The sequence below is a fragment of the Cetorhinus maximus genome, chromosome 13 (genome assembly GCF_964194155.1).
Source record: "Cetorhinus maximus chromosome 13, sCetMax3.hap1.1, whole genome shotgun sequence".
In the NCBI taxonomy this organism is placed as follows: domain Eukaryota; kingdom Metazoa; phylum Chordata; class Chondrichthyes; order Lamniformes; family Cetorhinidae; genus Cetorhinus; species Cetorhinus maximus.
Window position 1 is genome coordinate 9,816,750 of NC_135891.1, and position 27,890 is coordinate 9,844,639.

General features: G+C 47.1%; 1 protein-coding gene across 2 annotated transcripts in view; it reads right to left on the bottom strand.

Moving 5' to 3' along the window:
* Positions 1-6,217: 6,217 nt before the first annotated feature.
* Positions 6,218-27,890, bottom strand: part of slc52a3-1 (solute carrier family 52 member 3-1) — a 95,605-nt gene continuing 73,932 nt past the window's right edge. For both annotated transcript variants that reach the window (XM_078554882.1, XM_078554881.1), the window contains exons 3-4: positions 25,582-25,705; positions 6,218-6,442 (exon numbers count right to left, since the gene is read on the bottom strand). In XM_078554882.1, coding sequence (XP_078411008.1) covers positions 6,230-6,442; positions 25,582-25,705 — 337 coding nt within the window. In that variant the 3' untranslated portion in view covers positions 6,218-6,229. The remainder of the gene's footprint in view (positions 6,443-25,581; positions 25,706-27,890) is intronic.

Here is a 27,890-nt window from a genome sequence, read left to right on the forward strand (position 1 = left end):
CCTCTGACCTTTGACATTGGCCAATAACATAAATTAGGAGATAGGAATTCAGCCACCAGTTATACATCTGTCCCTATGTTCAGGAGAGGCGTATGGCTGGCACATGTTTGATATTGTCCAAATTAGGCTATCAGCCAGAGGAGAAATGTCACTCAGTGAGTCATTAACAATCTGAGGTGGATAGAATGTCCGATCCCCTGGTTTGTAGCTTTAGCCTCATCCTCCGGCTTCAGTGGGAGGACTGTCAAACAGAGGCTAGTGTCCTCCTTGAAGCCCAACTCCACAAGCATTCAGACAAATCTCCTACAGAATCAACTTCGATGGACTGTCCCCTGGGTCCAGAGGCCCAAAAACCGTCTCCCCCATCACGTTCTGTTCACTCAACTCTCAAATTCCAGGGAAGGGCAAAGAAAATGCTTCAAAGACACTCTGAAAGTCTCCTTGAAGCATGCAGCATTGACATTAATGAATGGGAGGAGCTTGCTACCAAATCATTAAAAATGCCAACAGCTTGCCCATCAGCTGCATCATGCTTTGAGTCCAAACACCTTAGTGATGAGGCAGAGCGATGGCAGAGAAGGAAAGAAAAGGAAGCAAATCCTGCACTCTGGACTCCACCACTCCACATACCCCATGTACCCACGCCCTGCCCCATGTTCCCAAAGACCTGCAGGTGTAGAATCAGCCTGTTCAGTCATATGAAACATAGAAACTAGGAGCAGGAGTAGGTCATTCGGCCCTTCGAGCCTGCTCCACCATTCAACATGATCATGGTTGATCCTCTATCTCAACGCCACACTCCTGCCCAGTGACTTGGCCTCCGTAACCTTCCGTGGTAGAGAATCCCACAGGTTCACCACCCTCTGAGTGAAGACATTTCTCCTCATCTCAGTCCAAAATGGCCTACCCCATATCCTGAGACTGTGACCCCTTGTTCTAGACCCCCGCCTCCCCACAACCACAGGAAACATCCTCCCTGCATCCAGTCTGATCATCCCTGTCAGAATTTTAAACATTTCAATGAGAGCCCCCCGTCAATCTTCTAAGCTCCAGTGAATAGAGGCCTAGTCGGCCCAATCTATCCTCACACGACAATCCTGCCATCCCAGGAATGAAGACCCCATGGCAGAAACTCGCGGCCCTGGGTAGACGCCATCCTCGAAGTGAGGGACAGTCGACGATGGCTTTATCAGCTACAGGGCTCCTGCTGGCCTCAGTGCCTTTTGTGTTACGTTGAGAAAAATTGCCCTGCGTCCCCTGCACTCCTGCTCTTTATCCAGTTTGACGTGTGGCCGAGAAATAAGGACTATATCGAGTTCGGACATGCAACCTGCCACTGCCCAGGTTAAGAGCTCAGCCATTTAGGACTGAAACGAGGAGAAATTTCTTCCATCGCGTTCTCTACCCCAGGGGGCTGGGGATGCCCATCTCTTGAGTGTATTTGCGATTGAGGCTGATACATTTTTGGACGCTAAGGGATAGGGGGGTAGTGCAGGAAGGCGGAGTTGAATTGAATCATTCATGATTTTATTGAGTGGCAGAACAGGCTCAAAGGGCTGAATGGTCTGCTCCTGCTTCTATTTCTTATGTTCATTGTCAGGGTTACTCATCAATAGTGGCTGCTTGGTCAAAGTACTGGAGGAGGATGGAGGGGGAGAGAAAAAAATGGGGAAGAGCAACTGGCAAGAAAAGAGAAACATGCATTGAAATAAGTTCTTTACTGAGTATTGTGGTATTTTTGATCAGCAGAACTGGCCTATGTTGAAATCCCTCATTCAGAAGAGTGTGGGAGCCCTCTGTTGGTCATCTCTGCAACTGCATCGCCAGGATACTGTGGGAGCAATTTTAGTCCAAACTAAGAGGGACAGTGCAGTGGGGGAAAAGTTACCTTGAGTTAATGCTTAAACATTCACTCCCTCCTCCACCATCAGCGCACCATGGCTGCAGTGTGTGCACCATCTACAAGATGCACTGCAGCAACTCACCAAGGATCCTTCGACAGCACCTTCCAAACCCATGAACCTCCACCATCCAGAACAACAAGGGCAGCAGACGCAGAGGAACACCGCCACCTGCAAACATTTTCTGTAGTTTGAGTAGAGGTTCCTTGCTAATATTTATTACAGCTATACATTTCACTAATTCCTATATACGTCCTCTCCTTAAATGTGAACGCATTGGAGAGAGCGCAGAAGAGGTTTACGAGAATGGTTCCAGGGATGAGACACTTCAGTTATGAGGAAAGATTGGAGAAGTTGGGAGTGTTTTCCTGGGAGAGAAGAAGGCTGTGAGGAGACTTGATAGAGGTTTTCAAAATCATGAGGGGTCTGAACAGAGTAGTTCTGTTGAAGGGTCATGAGGACTCGAAACCTCAACTCTTTTCCTCTCCGCCGATGCTGCCAGACCTGCTGAGTTTTTCCAGGTAATTCTGTTTTTGTTTTAGATAGGGGAAAACTGTTCCCGCTCATAAACAGCTCGATAACCAGAGGGCAGAGTTTTAAAGTGCTTTGCAAAAGAATCAAATGCGAGGTGAGAAAAAACTTTTTCACACAGCGAGTGGTTAGGGTTTGGAATGCACTGCCTGGGAGTATGGTGGAGGTGGGTTCAATTGAGGCATTCAAGGCATTGGATGATTATTTAAATACAAACAATGTGCAGGGTTACGGGGAAAAGGCAGGAGAAGTTAAAATGCTCAGAGAGCCGGTGCAGACTCGATGGGCCGAATGGCCTCCTTCTGCACTGTAACAAGTGCATCAGTTAGATTCCAACAGGCGATTTCCCCATAAAAACCGGAATGTTTTGCATTCTGGAAGCTTACTATCCCACTCTAGGGTTGCCAACCCTCCTGGATTGCCCTGGAGCCTCTAGAAACTCCAGAAAATCCAGAAACTGGATTGGCCTGGAGTCTCCAGGGTTCTGTGCTTCACCAGCTTTAGTTGCGTTGGCGTCACAGAGAAACAACCGCATTCCACCAACATCCTTTTATGAATGTGGCTAATAATGTAACAATGACCAGGCAATCTTTTTTTTTGGGATGTTGATTGAGGGATGGATAAGGGCCAGGGCACTTGGGAGAACTCCCCGGCTCTTCCACGAAACAGTGCCAAAGGATCTTTCACACCAACCTGGGCCAGCAGATGGGACCTTGGTTTGACATCTCATCCGAAGGACGGCACCTCTGGCAGTGCAGCACTCCCTCAAGTGGGTCAAGCGGCACTCCCTCAAGTGGAGTGCCGGCCTTGATATCTTTTTTTTGGCGCTTAAGACCTGGAGTGGGGACTGAGACACAGAACCTTGTACTTCAGGGATGAGAGTGCAACCAACTGAACCACAGCTGACACTCTGAACTGCTTAGGAGAAAAATCATGTTAACAGAAATGACGTATTCTCTGAATGTATTTTTGTTATAGAGATATTGGAAATGGGGTAAAAAGACTGTTTGACTGGGCTGATCTGTTTGAAAGTGGAAAAAAGATGTTACGAAATCTCCGGAAATATACCCGACCAAAGTGGGCAACCCCATGCAGATGGCCGCCAAAGTTAATTAATCAATGTATAGGCCAGCCTGAAACCCCTTTTCTTCCTTAATCTTGGCCCATTAGTTTCAGAAACTTTTCTTCCAATGGAACACTTTGAACGACCCGGAGAAACTGTCCGAACTTGTGATTCAAACTTGTGTTGAAGTAAAATAACAATAAAGCAGCTCAACGACCTGTTGACCAGGCAACAACTTCATGGGATGATGGAATGATACGACGCACAACTTGGCCCATTGTGCCCTTGCCTGTATCGAGGGAAATGCGCAGTCACAAGGGAATAACGACAACAACTTGCATTTATAAAGCGCCTGTAATGTAAGAAAATGGTCCAATGTGCTTCACAGAGGACATAACAAAGCAAAAATAAGACACCAAGCCAGACTGAACACCATCACACAGACTGACTGAACACCATCGCACAGACTGACTGAACACCAACACACAGACTGACTGAACACCAACACACAGACTGACTGAACACCATCGCACAGACTGACTGAACACCAACACACAGACTGACTGAACACCAACACACAGACTGACTGAACACCAACACACAGACTGACTGAACACCAACACACAGACTGACTGAACACCATCGCACAGACTGACTGAACACCGTCGCACAGACTGACTGAACACCAACACACAGACTGACTAAACACCATCACAATATCCCAAATCAGTGTCCAAGCGCCTCATAAGCATCTGCCCCTGACCTCTCCCAACATCGGCCACCCTCTCAGTGACAAAACATTCAAACGCCAATAACGGCTTAAACCACACAAAACAGTAGAAGAAAAATTAAAATCTTTTCATTTTGTTTTGCTACTTAAGGCTTGCGGTAAATACTCATAGGGTTGAATTTTGTGTCTCGCCAGCGGGTGCATGCCCGGTCCGATCGGGTGTAAAATCACGCGAGGAGGTGTCGGGCGAGCATCCCGGCATCACTATGCACTCGCACGATATTTCGCTCTCGGGCGTACATAAAAATCAGAAGCCTGCCCGCCGACAATTAAAAGGGCAATTAAACCCATTAACGGCCCAATAGTCTCTGATTTTTTTGTGGCCCGTCCAACCTTCCAGTTGACAGACGGGCGATTCAGCCAAGGTGGGCTTTACATTTTTCATCCAACCTCATCCGAGGGCGGGGTGAGATTTCCGGTGTGAATTTTAAGAAGTACAAAGGTGTGGACAGCATTTTTACCAGGTGTGTTTTCAGGTGTCCGATGGTGGTGCGCGGACATCCTTTTCCTGGTGTTTAGAACTTTGTTTTAATGATTTTCAGGTCCGCAGCTCCGTCCTGCCTTCAGGGAGCTTTCTCTCGCAGCGCTCACCCCCGCGCCCACGGTGACATCATCGCCCGCCCTCTTCCCGCCCCCGCCCCCCCATCCCACCAGCGCTGAGCTTTTCAGCGCGAGTTTCACCCGTTAACGGGTCAGGAGGCCAATCGCAGTCAGAAGTCCCTTTCCCGACCGACCCCGGGCGCCCGCCAAGGGTAAAATTCAGGCCATAAATTTTCTATTTGTCATTTTACAGCCTGTGCGCTGAAGCGACGTACAAAGAGAGAACACTGTGACTCCCACACTCTGGACGGAACTCTAAGTCTCCGTGGTGGTGGTGGTGGTGGGGGGGAGGTGGGGGAGGGGAGGGGGAGGGGCGAGGCCATAAAATGCGGCGAGCCAATCAGAACTCCATCAGCTTCGGCGGGAACGGGAGATCCAGCCGGCGGGAGGGGCCATAAAATTCCGCCTCCGTCTCTCCTACGCACAAGGCTTGGCCGCAGCAGCTGTCCATTCCCAGAACCCAAGCCTCCGGCAAAATCTTCAACTCAACCCTTAGGGACCTTGAGAGAAGTGTTGAGGTGTCCGGGTGAAAGCTCTCACAACGTAAGCCGTTCTAACAGTAAACAACCAGTTTTGTTGGGCAAGTTACGTTTGTTTTTAATGGATTACATCAGGTTCTGCCTTGTAAATGTTATCTTTAACTGTGTACAGGCATTTAAACAAGCAGGAGTCCAAATCCCATATCAGCACCTCCCCTTTTCCACGAAACACCTATCTAGTCTATTCTTAAATGTCAACATGACCTCTGCTACTGTCAGTAAACCTGAGAGTTTATTACTTGCCCTCACAACCCTCTGTAGAAAAAAATGCCTGTTGCCCTCTGTCCTAAATGCTCTTGCATTTAATCTGACCTTTATGCACTTTTACCAGACCAGCCAACTATTGGAAACGGTCCGTTTCAGTCTATCCTGCTCAGCGAGCGGTTACGTGTTGGCATTCAGCAGAGGAACAGGGGGAGAAAACCCTAAGATTTTAGCCAAAGGTTACAAATCAAAATCTATTCTTCTGTGATCGGTGAATGAAATTACTCAATGACTCTTTGAGGCAGTTTGTGCGTTGACACTAAGACATCCCGAGGACACTCAACCAGTATGAAATAAAAACAACAACAAAAAAAAGTGCTGGAAATGCTCAGCAGGTCAGGCAGCATCTGTGGAGAGAGAAACAGAGTCAACGTTTCAGGTCAATGACCTTTCATCAGAACTGACAGCCCGAATTGGATTTCTTTTTCTGTTCCTTCATCGCCATGGCCTCTTTTCTTTCTTCATGTTTTTTTTGAGGTTGGGTGGTGGGGTGGAGGGGTGGGGGTGGAGTGGGAGGGGAGGTGGGGGTGGGGGGGAAGAGTTAGAAGGGGCAATTCGTGGTGCAGGTGTCCCCGGCCTTGAAAATGTCATACACGTTTACGAGCGGGAACATGGTCAAGGCGCCAAACATGGATCCCAGCTGCACCGCTGCTCCACACCACACGAGGGCGCTGTGACTCTTATCGCGAAAAATCACTCCAATCATGACCTTGACGTATGACAAGGTCCCGGAAAACAAAATCCACGAAAGGACCTGCAAGATTAGGGAAAAAAAACAGGCGGGCGTAAAAAAACGAACCAGTCAGTTCAATAAAACGATCGCAGTGTTAATTCACTCAACAACACAAGTGTCGTAGAAAAGACTTGCATTTATAAGGTGCCTTTCATGGCCCCAGGGTGTCCCAAAGCCCTTCCCAGCCACTGAAGTACATTTTAAATGTAGCCGCTGTTGTAATGTGGGAAATGCAGGGGACAGTTTGCACACAGCGAGCTCCCACAAACTGCAATACGATAGTGAGCGGATAATCTGTTTTTAGCGATGCCAGCATGAGCACTCTGTGGTTCCACAGCCATTGAAATTGCCATGGAATTTAGCATCTGGTGTGGGATTGGCCCCAGGTCAACCTTTACCTTCGTCTCCCTTCCTCAAGCAGTTTCTCGAGTGAGCACTCGAGTGAGTGCTGGGACAGCAGCAACTAGAATTCTAAGTCCGATGGTTCTCTGGCGACACCAGTTTCCTAATGTCCATTGTCACACAGCTCCTTAATCGCCATGGGTTTACATCTTGCGCACTCCACCAGCAGACCCAATAAGCAAGGTGGGAAATGCTTGGACTTTTTTTTTATTCATTCATGGGATGTGGGCTTCGCTGGCTGGGCCAGTATTTATTGCCCATCTCTAGTTGCCCTAGAGAAGGTGATGGTGAGCTGCCTTCTTGAACCGCTGCAGTCCATGTGGTGCAGGTACACCCACAGTGCTGTTAGGAAGGGAGTTCCAGGGTTTTGACCCAGCAACAATGAAGGAACGGCGATATATTTCCAAGTCAGGATGGTGAGTGACTTGGAGGGGAGCTTACAGGCGGTGGTGTTCCAATGTATCTGCTGCCCTTGTCCTTCTAGATGGTAGTGGTCATGGTTTGGAAGGTACTATCTAAGGAGCCTCGGTGAGTTCCTGCAGTGCATCTTGTAGATGGTACACACTGCTGCCACTGTGCATCGGTAGTGGAGGGAGTGAATGTTTGTGGATGCTTTGCCAATCAAGCGGGCTGCTTTGTCCTGGACGGTGTCAAGCTTCTTGAGTGTTGCGGGAGCTGCACTCATCCAGGCAAGTGGGGAGTATTCCATCACACTCCTGACTTGTGCCTTGTAAATGGCAGGCAGGCTTTGGGGAGACAGGAGGTGAGTTACTCAGCACAGGATGCCTAGCCTCTGACCTGCTCTTGTAGCTATAGTATTTATATGGCTAGTCCAGTTCCGTTTCTGGTCAATGGTAACCTCCAGGATGTTGATAGTGGGGGATTCAGTGACGGTAATGCCATTGAAAGTCAAGGAGCGATGATTAGATTCTCTCTTCTTGTAAATGGCCATTGCCTGGCATTTGTGTGGTGCGATTGCTACTTGCCATTTGTCAACCCAGGCCTGGATATTGCCCAGGTCTTGCTGCATTTGGACATGGACTGCTTCAGCATCTGAGGAGTCGCGAATGGTACTGAACATTGTGCAATCATTAGCGAACATCCCCATTTCTGATGTTATGATGGAAGGAAGGTCATTGATGAAGCAGCTGAAGATGGTTGGGCCTAGGACACTACCCTGAGGAACTCTTGCAGTGATGTCCTGGAGCTGAGATGACTGACTTCCAACAACCACAACCATCTTCCTTTGTGCTGGGTATGACTCCAACCAGTGGAGAGTTTTCCCCCTGATTCCCATTGACTCCAGTTTTGCTAGGGCTCCTTGATGCCACACTCTGTCGAATGCCGCCTTGATGTCAAGGGCAGTCACTCTCACCTCATCTCGGCAGTTCAGCTCTTTAGTCCATGTTTGAACCAAGGCTGTAATGAGGTCAGGAGCTGAGTGGCCCTGGCGGAACCCAAACTGGGCGTCAGTGAGCAGGTTATTGCTGAGATGGTGCAGCTTGATGGCACTGTTGACGACCCCTTCCATTAGTTTACTGATGATCGAGAGTAGATTGATGGGTTGGTAATAGGCTGGGGTGGATTTGTCCTGCGTTGTGTGTACAGGACATACCTGAGCAATTTTCCACATAGCCTGGTCAATGCCAGTGTTGTAGTTGTATTGGAACAGCTTGGCTAGGGGCGCGGCAAGTTCTGGAGCCCAATTCCTCAGTACTATCGCCAAAATATTGTCAGGGCCCAGAGCCTTTGCAGTGTCCAGTGCTTTCAGCCATTTCTTGATATCATGTGGAGTGAACCAAATAGGCTGAAGACTGGCATCTGTGATGTCGGGGACCTCTGGAGAAGGCCCAGATGGATCATCCACTTGGCACTTCTGCTGCGAATGCTGCAGCCTTATCTTTTGCACTGATTTGCTGCCCCCCCCTCTCCCCCCAATAATTGAGGAGGGGGATATTTGTGGAGCATCCTCCACCATTGTCCACCATTCACGGCTGGATGTGGCAGGGCTGCAGAGCTTAGATCTGATCCGTTGGTTGTGGGATCGCTTAGCTCTGTCTATCACTTGATGCTTATGCTGTTTGGCACGCAAGTAGTCCTGTATTGTGGCTTCACTAGGTTGAAACCACATTTTATGCCTGGTGCTGCTCCTGGCATGCACTCCTGCACTCTTCATTGTACCAGGGCTGATCCCCTGGCTCGATGGCAATGGTAGAGTGGGGGATATGCCAGGCCATGAGGTTACAGATTGTGCTTGTATACAATTCTGCTGCTGCTGATGGCCCACAGCACCTCATGGATGCCCAGTCTGACATTGCCAGATCTGTTTGAAATCTATCCCATTTAGCACGGTGGTAATAAAACAATAGAGGGTATCCTCAATGTGAAAACAGGACTTCATCTCCATAACAACTGTGCAGTGGTCACTGTTACCAACACTGTCATGGACAGATGCATCTGCAGCAGGCAGGTTGGTGAGGATGAGGTCAAGTATGTTTTTCCCTCACCACCTGCCACAGGCCCAGTCTAGCAGCTATGTCATTTAGGGCTCAGCTGGTAGAGGTGCTACTGAGCCACTCTTAGTGATGAACCTTGAAGTCCCCCAACCAGAGTACATTCTGCACCCTTGCCACCCTCAGTCCTTCCTCCAAGGAATATTCAACATGGTGGGGAGCACTGAATCTATCAGCTGAGGGAGGGCAGTACATGGTAATCAGCAGGAGGTTTCCTTGTCCATGTTTTGCCTGATGCCATGAGACATCCAGAGTCAATGTTGAGAACTCTCAGGGCAACTCCCCCCTGACTGTATGGAACTGTGCCACTGGGACAGGACATATCCAGGGATGGTATGATTCTATGTGGGACACTATCTGATTCCAGGAGGATGAGTATGTCAGGCTGTTGTTTGACTAGTCTGTTAGACAGCTCTCCCAATTTTGGGACTAGTGAGGACTTTGGGTCAACAGTGCTGGATTGCCATCCAGTGCCTAGGTTGATGCCAGGTAGTCCATCTGGTTTCATTCCTTTTTTCAGGTTTGATATGGGCAGCCATTTCAGACAGCATTTAAAGAGTCAACCACACACATTACTGTGGGGCCTGAAGTCACATGTTGACCAGACCAGGTAAGGATGTCAGATTTCCTTCCCTAGGGGGCATTAGTAAACCAAGTGGGTTTTTAACAAGGCAAAAGAGAGATACAAAAATCCTGACAGAGAGTAGAACAAAACGTCTTCAAGGTAGGCATTTCTTGAAGAGAAGTGGCAGTCAATTAAACACAGAGATAAAAGCAAAAAACTGCAGATGCTGGAAATCCAAAACAAAAACAGAAACAGAAATACCTGGAAAAACTCAGCAGGTCTGGCAGCAACACAGTTGACATTTCAAGTCCTCATGACCCTCAAGGGTCATGTCCCAGTGGCACAGTTCCATACAGTCAGGGGGGAACTGCCTTGAGAGTTCTCAACATTGACTCTGGATGTCTCATGGCATCAGGTCAAGGGTCATGAGGACTTGAAATGTCAACTGTGATGCTGCCAGACCTGCTGAGTTTTTCCAGGTATTTCTGTTTCTTAACAACAATAGTCATCATTAGACTTTTAATTCCAGATTTTTATTGAGTACAATTCTGCTGCTGCTGATGGCCCACAGTACCTCATGGATGCCCAGTCTGACATTGCTAGATCTGTTTGAAATCTATCCCATTTAGCACGGTGGTAATAAAACAATAGAGGGTATCGTCACTGTGAAAACAGGCTACTTCATCTCCATAACAACTGTGTAGTGGTCACTGTTACCAACACTGTCATGGACAGATGCATCTGTGGCAGGCAGGTTGGTGAGGATGAGGTCAAGTATGTTTTTCCCTCACCACCTGCCACAGGCCCAGTCTAGCAGCTATGTCATTTAGGGCTCAGCTGGTAGAGGTGCTACTGAGCCACTCTTAGTGATGAACCTTGAAGTCCCCCAACCAGAGTACATTCTGCACCCTTTCCACCCTCAGTCCTTCCTCCAAGGAATATTCAACATGGTGGGGAGCACTGAATCTATCAGCTGAGGGAGGGCAGTACATGGTAATCAGCAGGAGGTTTCCTTGTCCATGTTTGGCCTGATGCCATGAGACATCCAGAGTCAATGTTGAGAACTCTCAGGGCAACTCCCCCCTGACTGTATGGAACTGTGCCACTGGGACAGGACATATCCAGGGATGGTATGATTCTATGTGGGACACTATCTGATTCCAGGAGGATGAGTATGTCAGGCTGTTGTTTGACTAGTCTGTTAGACGGCTCTCCCAATTTTGGCACTAGCAAGGACTTTGGGTCAACAGGGCTGAGTTTGCCATTGTTGTTTCCAGTGCCTAGGTCGATGCCGAGTAGTCCATCTGGTTTCATTCCTTTTTTCAGGTTTGATAGGGGCAGCCATTTCAGATGGCATTTAAAGAGTCAACCACACACATTACTGTGGGGTCTGAAGTCACATGTCAACCAGACCAGACCAGGTAAGGATGTCAGATTTCCTTCCCTAAGGGGGCATTAGTGAACCAGGTGGGTTTTTAAACAACAATGGTCATCATTAGACTTTTAATTCCAGATTTTTATTGAATTCAAATTCCACCATCTGCCATGGCAGGATTCAAGCCCAGGTCCACAGAGCATGACCTTGGGTCTCTAGATTACCAGTCAAGCGACAATACCACCATGCCATCGCCTCCCCCATCAAAATGCTGAGCCATTTCAGGTGTTGGAGTCAGATGAGGTTGTAGGTACCAAGTCCCACTCCAGAGACTTGAGTGCAAAATCTAGGCTGACACTCCAGTGCAGTGCTGAAGGGCTGCTGCACTGTCAGAGGTGATGTCTTTTGGATGGGGCCCCATCTGCCCTGTCCATCGCTGCAACAAAAGCATTAGAAAGGGGAGGGAAATGCAGCGTCAAATTGGAAAATGTGAAGGGAATTGCTTGTTGGAACAAATTCCGCTCGTAGAAAAAAATTGAATATCATGAAATCAATCTGTACGTAACCTAGAATCATGAAAATTATGATTACATAATTAGTATTTTATGGCCAGAAGTAATAACTCTTTAAACCACAGAAGTGCTGATGTATAAATGTATTAAATGAAGTCTAATTGGAATAATGTTTTCAGATTGAACAATTGATCCCCCAGGGGAGAAGGCAAGTTCGCAGCTTCAGCCTCTGTTGATTTAAAAGCCTATTAATCTTGGAAGGCTGGCGATGTAGCATCAAACGATATTTTAAAATAAAAGGTAAAGAGAACAGTATTCTCCTCGGGCCCGCTTTTATTGAATCATTCACTGATACAGCATGGGAGGAGGCCATTCAGCCCACTGTGCCCCTGCTGGTCCTTCGAAAGAGCTGCCCGATTAGTCCCATTTCCACTGCTCTTTCCCCGTAGCCCCTGCAACTTTTCAATTAATTTCAATTCAGTTAACCAGCCCTTCAAGTATTGATCTAATTTCCTTTCGAAGGTTATGATTGAATTTACTTCCACCACCATCTCAGGCAGCGCATTCCAAACCATACATTGCTGAGTAAAACCAGCACCTCGTCTGCCCCTCTGTTTCTTTTGAAAATTACCTTAAATTGCCACCCCCTTCCACAGGAAACAGTTTCTCTTCATTCACTCTATCAAAAGCCTTCGTGATTGTGAACAACTCTATTAAATCTCTCCTTAGTCTTCACTGTTCTAGGAAGACTTGTGCGCATTGCAGCTCCCTTCCACCTTAGAACATAGGATCAGACATAGGCCATTCGGCTCGAATTTGTTCCACTATTCAATGAGATCATTGCTGACCTGTGCCCTAATTCACCCAACTTGGCTCCATATCTTTAATAGCCTTGACCAACAAAAATCTATCTTAAGAGCTACTATCTACTGCCTCTTAAAGCAGAATGTTGCATACTGCACCACCCTTTGTGCGAAGAAGTGTTTCTTAACTTCACTCCTAAACTCCTAAAAAGCCTGGCTCTGATTTTAAGGATATGCCTCCTTGTCCTAGACATCCCCACCAGCTGGAAACATTTCTCTCTACTTATCCCATCAATTCCTTTCAAAATTCTAATATCTCCAATCAATTGGGATTGGCGGGATTGCTCTATAGAGAGCTGGCATGATGACCTGAATGGCCTCTTTCTTTGCTGTCCAAATCCCCCAAATCGTCGCTAATCTTCTATATTCCAGGAACACGAGACTAGTTTAGGCAGTCTCTCCTGATAATCTAACCCTTGGAGCCCCTCCTATCATTCTCGTAGATCTTCACTATACTCCTTCCAAGGCCATTTCCAACATGCAGAAACCAGATCTGTTCACAATGCTCCAGATGTGGTTGAAGAACGGCCTTCTACAGTTGTAGCAAAACTTCCCCCTCCCCATTTATATCCTAGCCCTCTAGTTAAAAAGACTAACATTTCATTGTCCTTTTAAATTCATTTTTTGTGCCTGATTGCTACATTTTAGTGATCTGTGTACATATGTCCATAGATCTCTTTGGATCTCCACTGTTCCCAGCTATTCACCATTGACAAAATACTCAGATCTATCCTGTTTTGGGCCAAAAATGGATGACCCCACCTGAGCTGAACTGCATCCGCCACAGTTTTTTCCCATTCACTTAATCAATCATTGTCCCTTTGTAATTTTATGCTTCCATTTACGTTACTTATCATCCCATTTACCTTTATGTCATTGGAAAGCTTGCACTTTGTGGCTCTCTATTGCATTATAAGTCTATCAGCAAATATGATAAATATTTGAGGCCCCAGCACAGATCCTTCTGGAACTCCTTGTGGGACAGCTCCTTCTAATTCGAGTACATATCCATTATCCCCAATTCTCTATCTTCTAAAGGCTCACCGTCCTGCTAACCAGGCCAATAATTTGCTTTCAATTCTTTGAGCTTTAATGTTAGCTAATAGTCTTTTATGTGGAGCCATATCAAATGCCTCTGGAGTTCCATGTAAACTACACCCCGGACAATCCTCTGTCTACCACTCTAGTTGCTTCCTCAAAAGAATCAATCATGTCCATTAGGCATGATCCACCCTTTACCCTACCCTACCCTAGGAGTTCCAGTGCTTGATTCATCATTTGTTTCTCTGGATTGTCAAGTATGTTGTGCTCTTCCTCTGCTTGAACGTTCACACACCGTAACTGTTCAGCAAGACGGCCATTTCTTTATTTCCATCTGCAATATTAGCCACATCTGTTTTCAAGGACCCACATCACATTTGACTATTTTTTCCTTGTGTTATAATTCTGAAACCTTTGTGTACACCTCGATATCCCTCACAAGCTCCTTTTCATATTCTATTTTTTAACTTATGCTTTCATGGAATGTGGGCATGCTAGCTAGGTAAGTATTTGTTGCCTATCCCTAATTAGGCAATCCCTAATTAACTAACTCAGCCTTGAATATAGTCAATGACCCAGCCTCCAACGCTGGCCGGGGGAAGAGAATTCCAGTCACTAACAACCCTCTGGGAGCACATATTCCTCCTCATCTCCATTTTCAATGGGAGACCCCTTATTTTTAAACTGTGTCCCCTAGCTCTAGATTCCCCCAAGACAGTAACATCCTCTCAGCATCTACCCTGTCAAACCCCTTCAGAATCTTATATGTTTCAATAGGATCACCTCTCATTCTTCTAAACTCCAATGAGTATAGGCCCAATTTGCTCATCCTTTCCTCATAAGACAAACTGCTCACCCCAACAATCAGCTTAGTGAATCTTCTCTTAATTGCTTCCAATGCAAGTATGTCCCTCCTTAAGTAAGGCGACCAAAACAATACACAGTGTTCCAGGTGTGAAACATAGAAACATAGAAAAATAGAAAAGTAGGAGCAGGAGTAGGTCATTCAGCCCTTCAAGCCTGCTCCGCCAGTCAATATGATCATGGCTGATCCTCTATCTCAACACCGTACTCCTGCTCTTTCCCCTTACCCCTTGATGCCTTTAGAGTCTATAGGTTTTCACCAATGCCCCAGAATTGTAGTAAGACTTCTCTACTTTTATACTCCATCCACATTGCAATAAAGGCCAATGATCTGCTTGCCTTCTAATTACTTGCTGCACGTGCACGCTGATCTTTTGTGATTCATGAACAAAGATATGCAGGTTCCTCTGTCCCTCTGCAGAATTCTGTAGACTTTCTCCATTTAAAAAATATTCTGCTTTTCTATTCTTCCCAACAAAGTGGACAACTTCACATTTTCCCACATTATGCTCCACCTGCCAACTGTTTGGCCACTCACTTAACTTATCTATATCCCCTTGCAGACCCTTTCTATGGAACTATTCACAGGGACACACACAAAATTTCTCGATTTCCTACGTCCATCCCTGGATGACCAATAATTTTCCACAATCTATTATCAAAAAGCGGCACCTCGAACAGTGCAGCGCTCCCTCAGCAATGCACTGGAGTGTCAGCCTAGGTTTTTCACTCCAGGGAGTTGACCACATAATCCAATGCAGCACTGAGGGAATCCTGCACTGTAGGAGGCGCAGTCTTTCAGATGAGATGCTAAACACTGTCTGCCCTCTGATTGTGGCCTCAACTCCACATTACTCCCAGTGACCTTTCACCCCCTTGCTAATTAAGGACCTATCTATTTCTGCCTTAAAAAGACCCTGCTTCCACCACCTTTTGAAGAAGAGAATTCCAAAGATTCACAACCCTCTCAGACACAATGGTTTCTCCTCATCTCTGTCCTAATTGGGCGACCCCTTATTTTTAAACAGTGGCCCCTTGTACTAGATTCTGCCACAGGGGAGTTCTTACCAGTGTCCTGGTCAATATTTATCCCTCAACCAACATTACATCCCTGTTTGTGGGATGTGGCTATGTGCAAATTGGCTGCCTCTTTTCCTACATTGAAACACATCAAGAAGTCCTTCGTTGGCTATACAGTGCTTGGGGATGTTCTGAGGCCTTGAAGGAGGCTAAAAACTGTGGATGCTGGAAATCCAAAACAAAAACAAAAACACCTGGAAAAACTCAGCAGGTCTGGCAGCATCTGCGGAGAGGAACACAGTTAACGTTTCGAGTCCGAATGACCCTTCAACAGAACTAAGTAAAAATAGAAAAGAGGTGAAATATAAGCTGGTTTGAGGGGGGGTGGGACAAGTAGAGCTGGATAGAGGGCCAGTGATAGGTGGAGATAACCAAAAGATGTCACAGACAAAAGAACAAAGAGGTGTTGAAGCTGGTGATATTATCAAAGGAATGTGCTAATTAAGGGCAGAAAGCAGGACGAGCAAGGTACAGATAGCGCTAGTGGGGGTGGGGTGGGGTGAAGGAATCGAAAAAGGCTAAAAGATAGAGATAAAACAATGGATGGAAATACATTTAAAAGTAATGGAAATAGGTGGGAAAAGAAAAATCTATATAAATTATTGGAAAAAGAAAAAAAATAAAGGGGGGGATCGGAAAGGGGGTGGGGATGAAGGAGAGAGTTCATGATCTAAAATTGTTGAACTCAATATTCAGTCCGGAAGGCTGTAAAGTGCAGAGTCGGAAGATGAGGTGCTGTTCCTCCAGTTTGCGTTGAGCTTCACTGGAACAATGCAGCAAGCCAAGGACAGACATGTGGGCATGAGAGCAGGGTGGAGTGTTGAAATGGCAAGCGACAGGGAGGTCTGGGTAATGCTTGCGGACAGACCGAAGGTGTTCTGCAAAGCGGTCACCCAGTCTACGTTTGGTCTCTCCAACGTAGAGGAAACTGCATTGGGAGCAACGAATGCAGTAGACTAAATTGAGGGAAGTGCAAGTGAAATGCTGCTTCACTTGAAAGGAGTGTTTGGGCCCTTGGACGGTGAGGAGAGGGGAAGTAAAGGGGCAGGTGTTGCACCTTCTGTGGTTGCATGGGAAGGTGCCGTGGGTGGGGGTTGAGGTGTAGGAGGTGATGGAGGAGTGGCCCAGGGTGTCCTGGAGGGAACGATCCCTGCGGAATGCCGCCGGGGGGGGTGAAGGGAAGATGTGTTTGGTGGTAGCATCATGCTGGAGTTGGCGGAAATGGCGGAGGATGATCCTTTGAATGCGGAGGCTGATGGGGTGATAAGTGAGGACAAGGGGGACCCTATCATGTTTCTGAGAGGGAGGAGAAAGCATGAGGGCGGATGCGCGGGAGATGGGCCGGACACGGTTGAGGGCCCTGTCAACCACCGTGGGTGGAAAACCTCGGTTAAGGAAGAAGGAGGACATGTCAGAGGAACTGTTTTTGCAAGTGGCATCATTAGAACAGATGCGACGGAGGCGAAGGAATTGAGAGAATGGGATGGAGTCCTTACATTCATTCTTTTTGTTCTTACTGGAGCTGCAGCCACGTTTGACTACAGCCCTGAAAGAATCAAATGCGTTTACAGTACTTGAATAGTAGGATGACAATGTTAATTGTACTGACTGGACTCATTATGTTGGCGCATTGATTCACCAGAGAGATTCAAAAGCAATTGATTCACAACTTAAACACAGGTCAAATCTCATGACCTACAGCCTACAGGAACCTAGCAAACAATGAGGGGGGGGGTTTCATGTTTCTCAAAACCGCCTTACAAAGCACAGGTCAGGAAATTAGGAATGAGTAGGAGAGAAGAGGAATGCAGAGGCGTATTCACAGTAATGAAGGGCTCTTAAAAATTGGCTAGCAAGAGGCAGCAATTAAAGGATTTGTAACAGCTGAAATAATCTGCTTAAAGCCACCACAGGGCTTAATTTAATGACCCCAAAGTGAGAACCGGTGGGGAACCAACCTCACTACCCTGGAGGAGCACTGACCAAATTAGGTGGCTCTCTAGCTGGCCCACATCAGGCCTTCCCCAGGATTTAGCACCCTGGCAAAGCAAATCCCGCCCGCCAAGAGCTGATGCCAAGCAGAGGCCAGCAGCTCTCACTTGCCAGCAGTGTCACCAGGAGCAGTGGCTGCTGCTGCTGATAATGCTGCGGGGACGTCCCCAGGGGTCGTCTCTGGAGCCCTGGACCTAGGTGGGTGAGGGCGGAATGCGGGCCCCAGGGAGGGGGTTGTGGGAGTGGGGAGGGCGGAGGCGTCGGAGGCGAGGGCAGCAGGATGGCTTTTAGCAGCCCCCCCTTCCCCATGCCAGGCCCCTCGATCGAGCCCAGAGTGCCTGACAATAGGAGGGGATGGGCGGCCTTCAGGAAGCCAGGGAAAGCCATGCAAATCCCATTTAGTTCCTGATCAAGCCAGCACTAAAATTCTGACTCAGACATGGTGTCAATTGGCTCATGAACGAGTTTCCCGCCTAGGCCCATTCCTGCCTCCAACCTAATGGCGGGAGGTTTCCCCGCCAGTGGGAGACCGAGGTACAGCCTCTCCCGCGGTTAAGTGCCATGTCCCCCGCCATGCCAGGTTGGGTTAAATTCTGCCTTCTGTAAAATGGTTCATGGCTTTTTGTGAATCCCCTGAAAGTGTGAGAAAATATTCAGTCACAAACCTCCACTGCTCCAATATCTAAATATCTAAAATTTCTTTAGCCAATCAGCAGGAAGGCGGCTTTGCAGAGGGAGGGTAAACGAAACAGCCACGACTAGTCCCAAACGTTAAAACTGAACAAGGGCAAGGCCATTGTGCAGGGCAGCAGGAAATATAACTAGAGAAAAAAATGCCAAGACTAGCAATTAAAATCAGCAGAAACGCATCAGTCCTCTGGCCCACCTCAGCATTCAGCAACAGAGCACACAGTTCAATGCTTAAACCATTCAATATTTGGAAATTCCTTACTAAAATTACTCATGATACCAGTTTAAAGTACCCCCTGGGCAGTCTATTCTAAACATTCCCCACCTTCTGTGTTGAATAGTTGTTTCCAAACTGTTTATTCCCCTGTATCCCTCTGTGTACAGTATTTTTAGCTTCTTTATTTATTCGTTCTTGGTAAGTGGGTATTATTGGCAAGGCCAGCTTTTGTTGCCCATTCCAAACTGCCATTGAGAAGGCTTTCAGAACCTCTGCAATCTGTCCTGTCTATTCACTATCCTTCTACGTGCTGTTGTTTGATCTGGTCTGTCCATTCATTATCCCTCTCCTGAGCTTCACCTCATGACCCTCTGTTTTAGAATCACAGAAAATCGTAGAAAGTTTACAGCACAGAAGGAGGCCACTTGGCCCATCGTGTCTGCACCGGCCAAAAAAAATAACAAGCCACCCCCAGCCTAATCCCACTTTCCAGCATTTGGTCCATAGCCCGGCAGGTTACGGCAGCTGAGGTGAATATCCAGGCACCTTTTTAAATGAGTTGAGGGTTTCTGCCTCTACTACCCTTTCAGGCAGTGAGTTCCAGGCCCCTACTGCCATCCAGGTGAAAAAACTTTTCCACATCACCCCTCTAATCCTCCTAGTAATCAGTTTGAATCTATGTCCTCCCTGCTAAAGAGTAAATAGGCCCTTCCCATCCACTCTATCCAGGCCCCTCACAATTTTGCATATCTTGGGGATGTCAAGCAGTCTTTGATGTCAGCCAAGACTTTGTCAGCCTTGGAGACATGATGCACAGTTTCCCAGGATTCACCTTGCCATCTTCAATTCCTCAGTAAGACTTCTCTCAGTCTTTTGCACTGTAAACAAACTCCACTTCTGCAGCACTTGCCTGTAGCTCAGGTGCCTGATATCAGGTTATCAGTCCGCAAACCATTTGCTGCCTTGTGCCCAGTGACCCTAATGAAGTTCCTGTCATTTGGCAACTTAGTCCTCAAACCGTGCCAAAGTATACAAGGAAATTCCGACGGTGTAGTCACCAGAGGAGAAAGCCAATGTCAACAACTCTACACCTCCGCAGGTTGACAATTACTCTGAGCTACACGTCAAATTCCTCACTCCATCATTTTAACAAAGCTTATTTTAAATGTGCAACCCAAATAGGCACAGCACAGCAATAACAAGTTTTATTGAACTGAACACTCTTGAGAGGATTTGTCTATGGTATACCTCAGAGAAGCCACTACTGCCTTAATTAGTATTGATTTTTTTTATCAATAAAGAAGTAGGCTCCTGGTAGAAATAAATTCACAACATTGCTCGTAGAAGCCTCCAACATGGTCAAGGGGGAAATGGGATTGCATTTGGGACATCACTGGGTGCCTGCATTGGAAAGTGTTCCATTTTCTGTAGTAGAAATATCTGGTACATTAAGGGTTAACCTGGGACTGAGTGCAGCTAGGTAGCAACACGTAAGAACATGCCAGGGAGTCCACTCCATAGCTACGCTCTCTACTGTAAATATGTACATTATTCAGTAATGTTAATAAAAACTTCTTGGTAACTTCTATAAGACTGCTTCATGGTGTCTAAGCAGTGGGTAGTGACAATCTAGCAAACCATAGTGGCAGCAAGGGATAAAAACTCCACTTCCTCTCTACAGAACTCAAGAAAAGGGCACCTGCAATGATTTCTGCACTGAAACAACCTCACTCCAGAACCAAGACACTGAGAAAACTCACTAGAGAAGCTCCAGAGACACAAGAGCCTGGCAGCAGAAAAAAAGGTAGAAGATAAACTCAAGCAGGAGACTCCATTGAATCCCTGTGGAAGCTCAGCTTCAACAAAGCAGAGCCAGCCCCCCAGCTTGCAGGGTGAGGGGGTAACACCCTTGTAAGGTTCCAGGCAAACCAGTCCTGTGCACCTTTTCTCATATTCAATGAGGCAGAAACACCGTCGTGCAGTTCAGCCAACAGCCACACTCCGACCCGGCATCCTACCGCGCCTGAGTCCCAAACAAATAAAGAAGAATATGGAGGAATTTTTTTCTTTAGAACAGAAGGTCAAGTACCTCGCAAATCTTGGTCCCTCCCCACCAGTGAAAATTCTGCCCTCCCGACTCATTCCCAACCCGTAGCAAGCCATCACGGAGCACAAGCCCCATCAGCAGCCCTCTGACCCCGCAGCCATTTTTGGGGTTCTCTTTCCTCTTTGGAGCCCCGCCGCCATTTTAAAATTTGCGTCAAAACCCGGCAAGCGTGGGAACCCCCCTTTGTCTCTGAGGAGACCAGCGCCGCCATGTTGGAACTCCTGGGGAGCTGAAGCAAGCTCCATCAGTTAAAAAAACAGAAAGAAACTTCTTAAACAAACAACAGCCTGAGATAAGTAATCACGCCAGCCTCTTGCCTCTGCTGCAAAACTCCCCAGACCGCCATTTTAAGACAGCTCCTGGAGGTGCAGAGCTTTGAGAATACCAGCAGCCATTTGAAAAAGGAAGGCCTGCATAGACATTCTTAAAAGGGTAACAACCTTTAAAACAGTAACGGCAGGAAACAAATGGTAAATGGCCATGGATTGGAAATGTAAACTTCCATTTTGGCTAAGGCAACGGCAAAACCAAGCCCAAGATTGGGGGTCCCGGAGCAGCCAATTTCTAAATTACTGGAGAGCATGAGGTCTCAGTAAGAAATCAGGAGAAGTCCAGGTAAACGCTTTGTGTACTCCTCTGACGAATTTGCTGACCAGGTAATCCCGATGTGATCCATCGATGAGGCCCCAATCGCCTCTAATGGAATATTAACAGCCTTTCACAGATAATTTAACCTTAAAGCTGAGGACAGCGCAGAGCTTGAAAAGAAATATAAAAGACCCCCTCAGCAAAACGGCGAGAAGACAAAAGACAATGCCGGAACACACCAGACGAGGATGTCAGCGAGACACACCACTGGCCAGAACCCCAGCTGATTTACCTTTATGGGAAGCCGGAGACAGCGACCCCAGTAATGATAAACATACTCATTAATACACAGCTCGAGAAGATGAGTTGAACAAGAAAATAGCCAATTGAAAGAGCAGCTAGTTCTCCTTCAGGGTCAGATTCAAACTCAGTCCATTACCCTTTGGCAACATGACAAAACACAGAGTACCTTGAGCAGCAGAATGGCAGAACAAACGCAATGAGACAAAAGGACTCGACGAACTGCTTGAGCTTTGCAATGAAAAGGAAAACCTGTGAGAAAAATCTTTTTCACACAGCGAGTAGTTAGGGTTTGGTATTCACTGCCTGGAAGTGTGGCGGAGGCAGATTCAATTGAGGCATTCAAGACGGCATTGGATGATTATCTGAATAGGAACAATGTGCAGGGTTACGGGGAAAAGGCAGGGGATTGTCAGAAGTTAAAATGCTCAGACAGCCAGTGCAGACACAGTGGGCTGAATGGTCTCCTTCTACACTGTAACAGTTCTGTGATTCTGTAAAGGGTCTTCACAAGCTATAAGGATCTCTCTGAGGTCTGAGCTTGTCCCTTTGGAACATTACAAAGTGAAGCAAAATGAATTTCCCGCCACTCTGAATGAACTGACGACCCTGGTTTCACAGAAGACCCAAGAATATTCATTATTCCAGGAAGAAGCCAAAAGGTGCAGGAATGAGACTGTAGTCTTGAAGGAAACAGTTGCACATCTGGAAGGAACCCTGGGACAAAATTACATTCCCAAAGACGTGTACGAAGAGATGAAGATCAAGAACATAGAATGGCAAGCGAAGGTTGAAATTCTCACTAAACAGCCTAAGCTCTTGCAAAACCAATTGACAGAAGAGCAATTACAGAATGTGACCTTGAAAGCTCGCGTGGAGGAGTTATACTCCACCAAGGAAAGACCTTTCTGTAGAGAGAACACTTCATGGGGAAGAAACCAACCCTCAGTCGTTAGCCAACCAAAACAGCATTCAAGTGTTGATTTCTTCTGTAACCTCTCTTCTCTTTTCATGGAGCAAACCGTCTCTTCTCCTTTTCAGGTCCCTGATCTGAACCAAGGGCCAGAACAGCCCAGAATGCAGGAAGTTACCCCAAGTGGTGGTTACACCAGAGCTAGAATGACTTCCAGAAGAGCCTCAGCCTCCACAGGCGACCACGATCCAGTTGGTGGAGACGTCAACCACTGCACAAATCCAAAGCCCTCCAGCCAGCGTGACAAAACCACAGTATCTGCTGGAACCAGGTAGCAGCCTCACACAACAAACACAACTCAACACAGGTGACCTACCTCCCCACTCTTCTCCTACCCACAGGGTAGCTGTCCTTCAATGGCAGAGAGCCTCCAGAAAAGGACAAAGAAGAAATGATACCGACAACCTGACAAATACCAGTTTCATCCACACAGAAAGAAACAATCACCACACACAGTACCAAACCACTGCCGCAGCAGCCCGACTGACCAGGCGTGGTGCAACACTCACCAATGGGAAAAGCGCACGAAGCCATGCCTGCACACGGCTCTAACCAACGATCCCCCACCAGGATCAACAGCACTGAGATCCTACCACTCTCCTGACCAGACGGCAAATGGCACATGGCAGGGGTACAAAACCTCCAGACCGCCTCAAACCCTGATTTCAAAGACTTGAAGGGTGAATATGGGGTAGTTTGAACTCTGTTAATGCATGCTGTTCATGTTGCAATGTTAATCGCTAAGTAGTTTAGAGTTAGAGTAGTTACAATTGCAACACCACAGTTAAGTATACAAGCCTTATGACAACACAAGACTTGAATCAAACTGTAAGTAATTATTGTTAGTCTATATCCAGGGGATAAAGACTTGGGCGGGGGGGGGGGGAGGTGTAGTAAAAGGATCTGGTACATTAAGGGTTAACCTGGGACTGAGTATAGTATGCAAGAGTGAGCACCATGAGCACCAGTGATGCAAGTAGGCACCTGATCTAGAGTTTAGGTTAGCAGTGTAGAGCTAGATAGTAACATGTAAGGACATGCCATAGAGTCCTCTCCATACCTGTTCCCTCTACTGTAAATATGGACATTGTTCAGTAATGTTAATAAAGGCTTCTTGGTAACTTCTACAAGACTGCTGCTTCATGGGGCAGAAATTCCCCCCCGTCGGGGTGTTGTGCGGGGATGGGCGGGGGCAGGCGCCAACCTAATCAGCGCCCGTGATCGGGGCCGCGCCACCATTTTATGTGGACAGACCAATTAAGGGCCACCCATTGTGACGCGTGTGCACTCCATGTGTGGATGGGGGGGGCGGGGGGGGGGGTGGATTCCCTGAGTGATCCCCATGAGCACAAAAGAGCGCAGAGATCTCCCCGAGGCACGGAGATGCCTCAGGGAGATTTGTTTCAGTCTTAAACTTTTAAATAAAGGATTTTTTTAAACTTTTAAAAGACATCGCCTCATGTGACACTGTCACATGAGCTGGGACATGTCAAAGAATTAATGTATAAATTTTTATCAGATTTTAAAACACTTCATGAAACCTCATCCCGCCCGTAGATGGGGCTTCATGATAAATGTGAAGGCCGCCTGGGCTCTTCGCCTGCCGCCAACCTTAAGGTTGGACGGGCAGCTCATCAAATTGAGTGAATTAGTTTTTAACAGGACTTAATAGGCCTTTGACAGTTCAGCAGGCATCCAGCCGACTCAGCTGTGCGCTTGCCGAACTGACAATCTCTAAATGACGCGCGGTGATGTCGGGACACCCACCCCGCTCGCCACGCGGCATTTTATGCGGAAATGGCGGAGGATGATCCTTTGAATGTGGAGGCTGGTGGGGTGATAAGTGAGGACAAGGGGGACCCTATCATGTTTCTGGGAGGGAGAAGAAGGTTTGAGGGTGGATCCTCCACCATTTCCACCAACTCCAGCATGATGCCACCACCAAACACATCTTCCCTTCACCCACCCGGTGGCATTCCGCAGGGATCGTTCCCTCCGGGACATCCTGGTCCACTCCTCCATCACCCCCTACACCTCAACCCCCCCACACGGCACCTTCCCATGCAACCGCAGAAGGTGCAACACCTGCCCCTTTACTTCCCCTCTCCTCACCGTCCAAGGGCCCAAACACTCTTTTCAAGTGAAGCAGCATTTCACTTGTACTTACCTCAACTTAGTCTACTGCATTCGCTGCTCCCAATGCAGTTTCCTCTACATTGGAGAGACGAAACGCAGACTGGGTGACCGCTTTGCAGAACACCTTCAGTCTGTCTGCAAGCATTACCCAGACCCCCCCTGTCGCTTGCCATTTCAACACTCCACCCTGCTCTCATGCCCACATGTCCGTCCTTGGCCTGCTGCATTGTTTCAGTAAAGCTCAACGCAAACTGGAGGAACAACACCTCATCTTCCGACTAGGCACTTTACAGCCTTCTGGACTGAATAGTGAGTTCAACAATTTTAGATCATGAACTCTCTCCTCCATCCCCACCCCCTTTCCGAGTCCCTCCCCCTTTTTTCCCCCAATAATTTATATAGATTTTTCTTTTCCCACCTATTTCCATTATTTTTAAATGTATTTCCATCCATTGTTTTATCTCTACCTTTTAGCCTTTTTGGATTCCTTCACCCCACACCACCCCCACTATGGCTATCTGTACTTTGCTTGTCCTGCTTTCTACCCTTAATTAGCACATTCCTTAAATAATATCACCACCTTCAACACCTCTTTGTCCTTTTGTCTGTGACATCTTTTGGTTATCTCCACCTATCACTGGCCCTCTATCCAGCTCTACTTATCCCACCCCCCCTTAAACCAGCTTATATTTCACCTCTATTCTATTTTTACTTAGTTCTGTTGAAGGGTCATTCAGACTCGAAACGTTAACTGTGTTCCTCTCCGCAGATGCTGCCAGACCTGCTGAGTTTTTCCAGGTATTTTTGTTTTCGTTTTGGATTTCCAGCACCCGCAGTTTTTTTGCTTTTATCTGATGTTGAGAATCCCTCTTTAATGTTCACACCCTCCCCGACATTCCATTTCCTGACAATGCTTATTCTCCCTTCTTATTCCATACTCACAATCAGGAATGCTCCAGCTCCTGAATGTTGCAGTAAAGGACAGGGGCTCAGGGCAGCCATTGCCATGTTATAGGCACCAAACGCCGTACCAACCAAAGACAGGGATCCCAGCAACACCAAGGACCTGAAAAATAGAGGGGCAGGGAGTAAAAACATCAGCTTGAAGCTTGTCCACTTCTCATTGCAACATTTCTCAATGAGCTGTTGTTTCAAAGTTAGTTATCACACCAGAGGACCTATTTTTTTATTATTATTCTTTCATGGGATGCGAGCATCTCTGGCAACACCAGAATTTGCTGCCCATTCCTAACTGCCTCAGGAGATGGCAGTGAGAAGCCTTCTTGAGCTACTGCAGTAGATCTGCTGTGGCACATTTACAGTGCACAGTCACAGAGGGGAGACTTCAGCCTGAGTGAGACAGAGACCGAGTGAGTACATTTGGGAATTTGGTTCAAAGTGGGAAATCCCCTTACCTGCCTCACTTGCAGCCACACCCTCCCATCCCTGACCACTGACCAAATCAGAAGACTCCATGCTAAAGGGTGTGACTGCCTCCTGGAATAAAGTGTCCAGGTAACTTTCCCTCTACTTGATGTGCCGCAGTGTCTGCAGCTCGGCCTCCAGCTCAGTAAGGGGAAAGAGGTGCTTTACGTAAGGTTTACTACAAGGAGTAAAGTGTGCTGAGTGGGTAGTTTGGTGAAGGGTGGGGATGAGGTGGGTTTTTTTTCTTCTACTCTTTTTCAGCCTCCAGTATTTGATTTCCACTTTGGCACAGCAGAAGGAGCAGGTGAACCAGTAGCTGGTGTTATTAGTTTTATCAGTATTGTAAGTGCTGTATTGTTTTATCAATATTGTAAAGTTTTCTGGCAGTGCCAAAACCTATTGGGAAGTGTTATCTTTATTAATTATAATTAATTAGCAATTAATTAATTAACACATATTGGAGATAGCAGGGCAAGTGATGTGCTGCGATTACAGGACATGGGAGCTTCTGGATTCCAGTGTGATCCAGGCCAAACACGTCTGCAGTAAGTGTTTGTGGCTGCAGGAACTTTGGTTCCAAGTTATTGAGCTGGAGGCCGAGCTGCAGACACTGCAGCACATCAAAGAGAGGGAAAGTTACCTGGACACTTTATTCCAGGAGGCAGTCACACCCCTTAGGATGGAGTCTTCTGATTTGGTCAGTGGTCAGGGACAGGAGGGCGTGACTGCTAGTGAGGCAGGTAAGGGGACCCAGAGGGCAGGAATGCAGGAGCCTCAGCCCTTGCAATTGTCCAACAGGTTTGAGGGTTTTGCAGCTTGCTTGGATAAGAGTGGGGGCTTCAGGGTGGTTGAGCTAACTGGCCATGGCACCATGGTACAGGAAGTCATTCAAGATGGGGGAGTTACAAGGAATGTAGTGGTAGTAGGGGACAGTATAGTCAGAGGGATTGACACTGTCCTCTGCAGCAAAGAGCATGAGTCCAGATGGCTGTGTTGCCTGCCCGGTGTTCAGGACATCTGCTCAATGCTGGAGAGGAACTTGGAGTGGGAGTGGGAGGACCCAGTCATTGTGGTCTCCGTTGGTACCAGTGACATGGGCAGGACAAAGGGGGAGGTTCATAGTCAGTATGAGAAACTTGGCACCAAATTAAGAAGCAGAACCTCAAAGGCCATAATCTCTGGATAATTACCTGACCCACGTGCAAATTGGCATAGGACAAATCAGGTTAGGGAGATGAATGCGTGTCTCAAAGCCTGGAGTTGGAGAAGTGGGTTCCGGTTTGTGGGGCACTGGCACCAGTATTGGGGAAAGTGGAATCTGTATCGTTGGGACGGTCTGCACCTGAACCATGCTGGGGCTGGTGTTCTTGTGAGCCGCATAACTAGGGAAGTAGAGAGGGTTTTAAACTAAATAGTGGGGGAAAGAGATCAAATTTGGGAAGATGTGGTAAATCAAAGAGTAGAGAAAAGGTAAAAGTGAAAGGTATTATTACAGGAAATGAAAAACAGACCGTGACAGGGAGGTATAGAGAGTACAAATCTAACAGTAAATCAACAAATGAGACTAAAGGTTATAAAATAATAAAAGGATAAAACTAAAGGCACTGTACCTGAATGCATGAAGCATTCGAAGCAAAACAGCTGAACTGAGAGTGCACGTAGAAATAAATAAGTACGATTTGATAGCCATTACAGAGACATGGCTGCAGGAGGACGTGGATTGGGACCTGAATATTAAAGGGTATAGGACATTTAGGGAGGACAGGGAGTGAGGAAAAGGTGGAGGAGTGGCTCTGTTAGTTAATGATGTATGATAGCACAAAAGA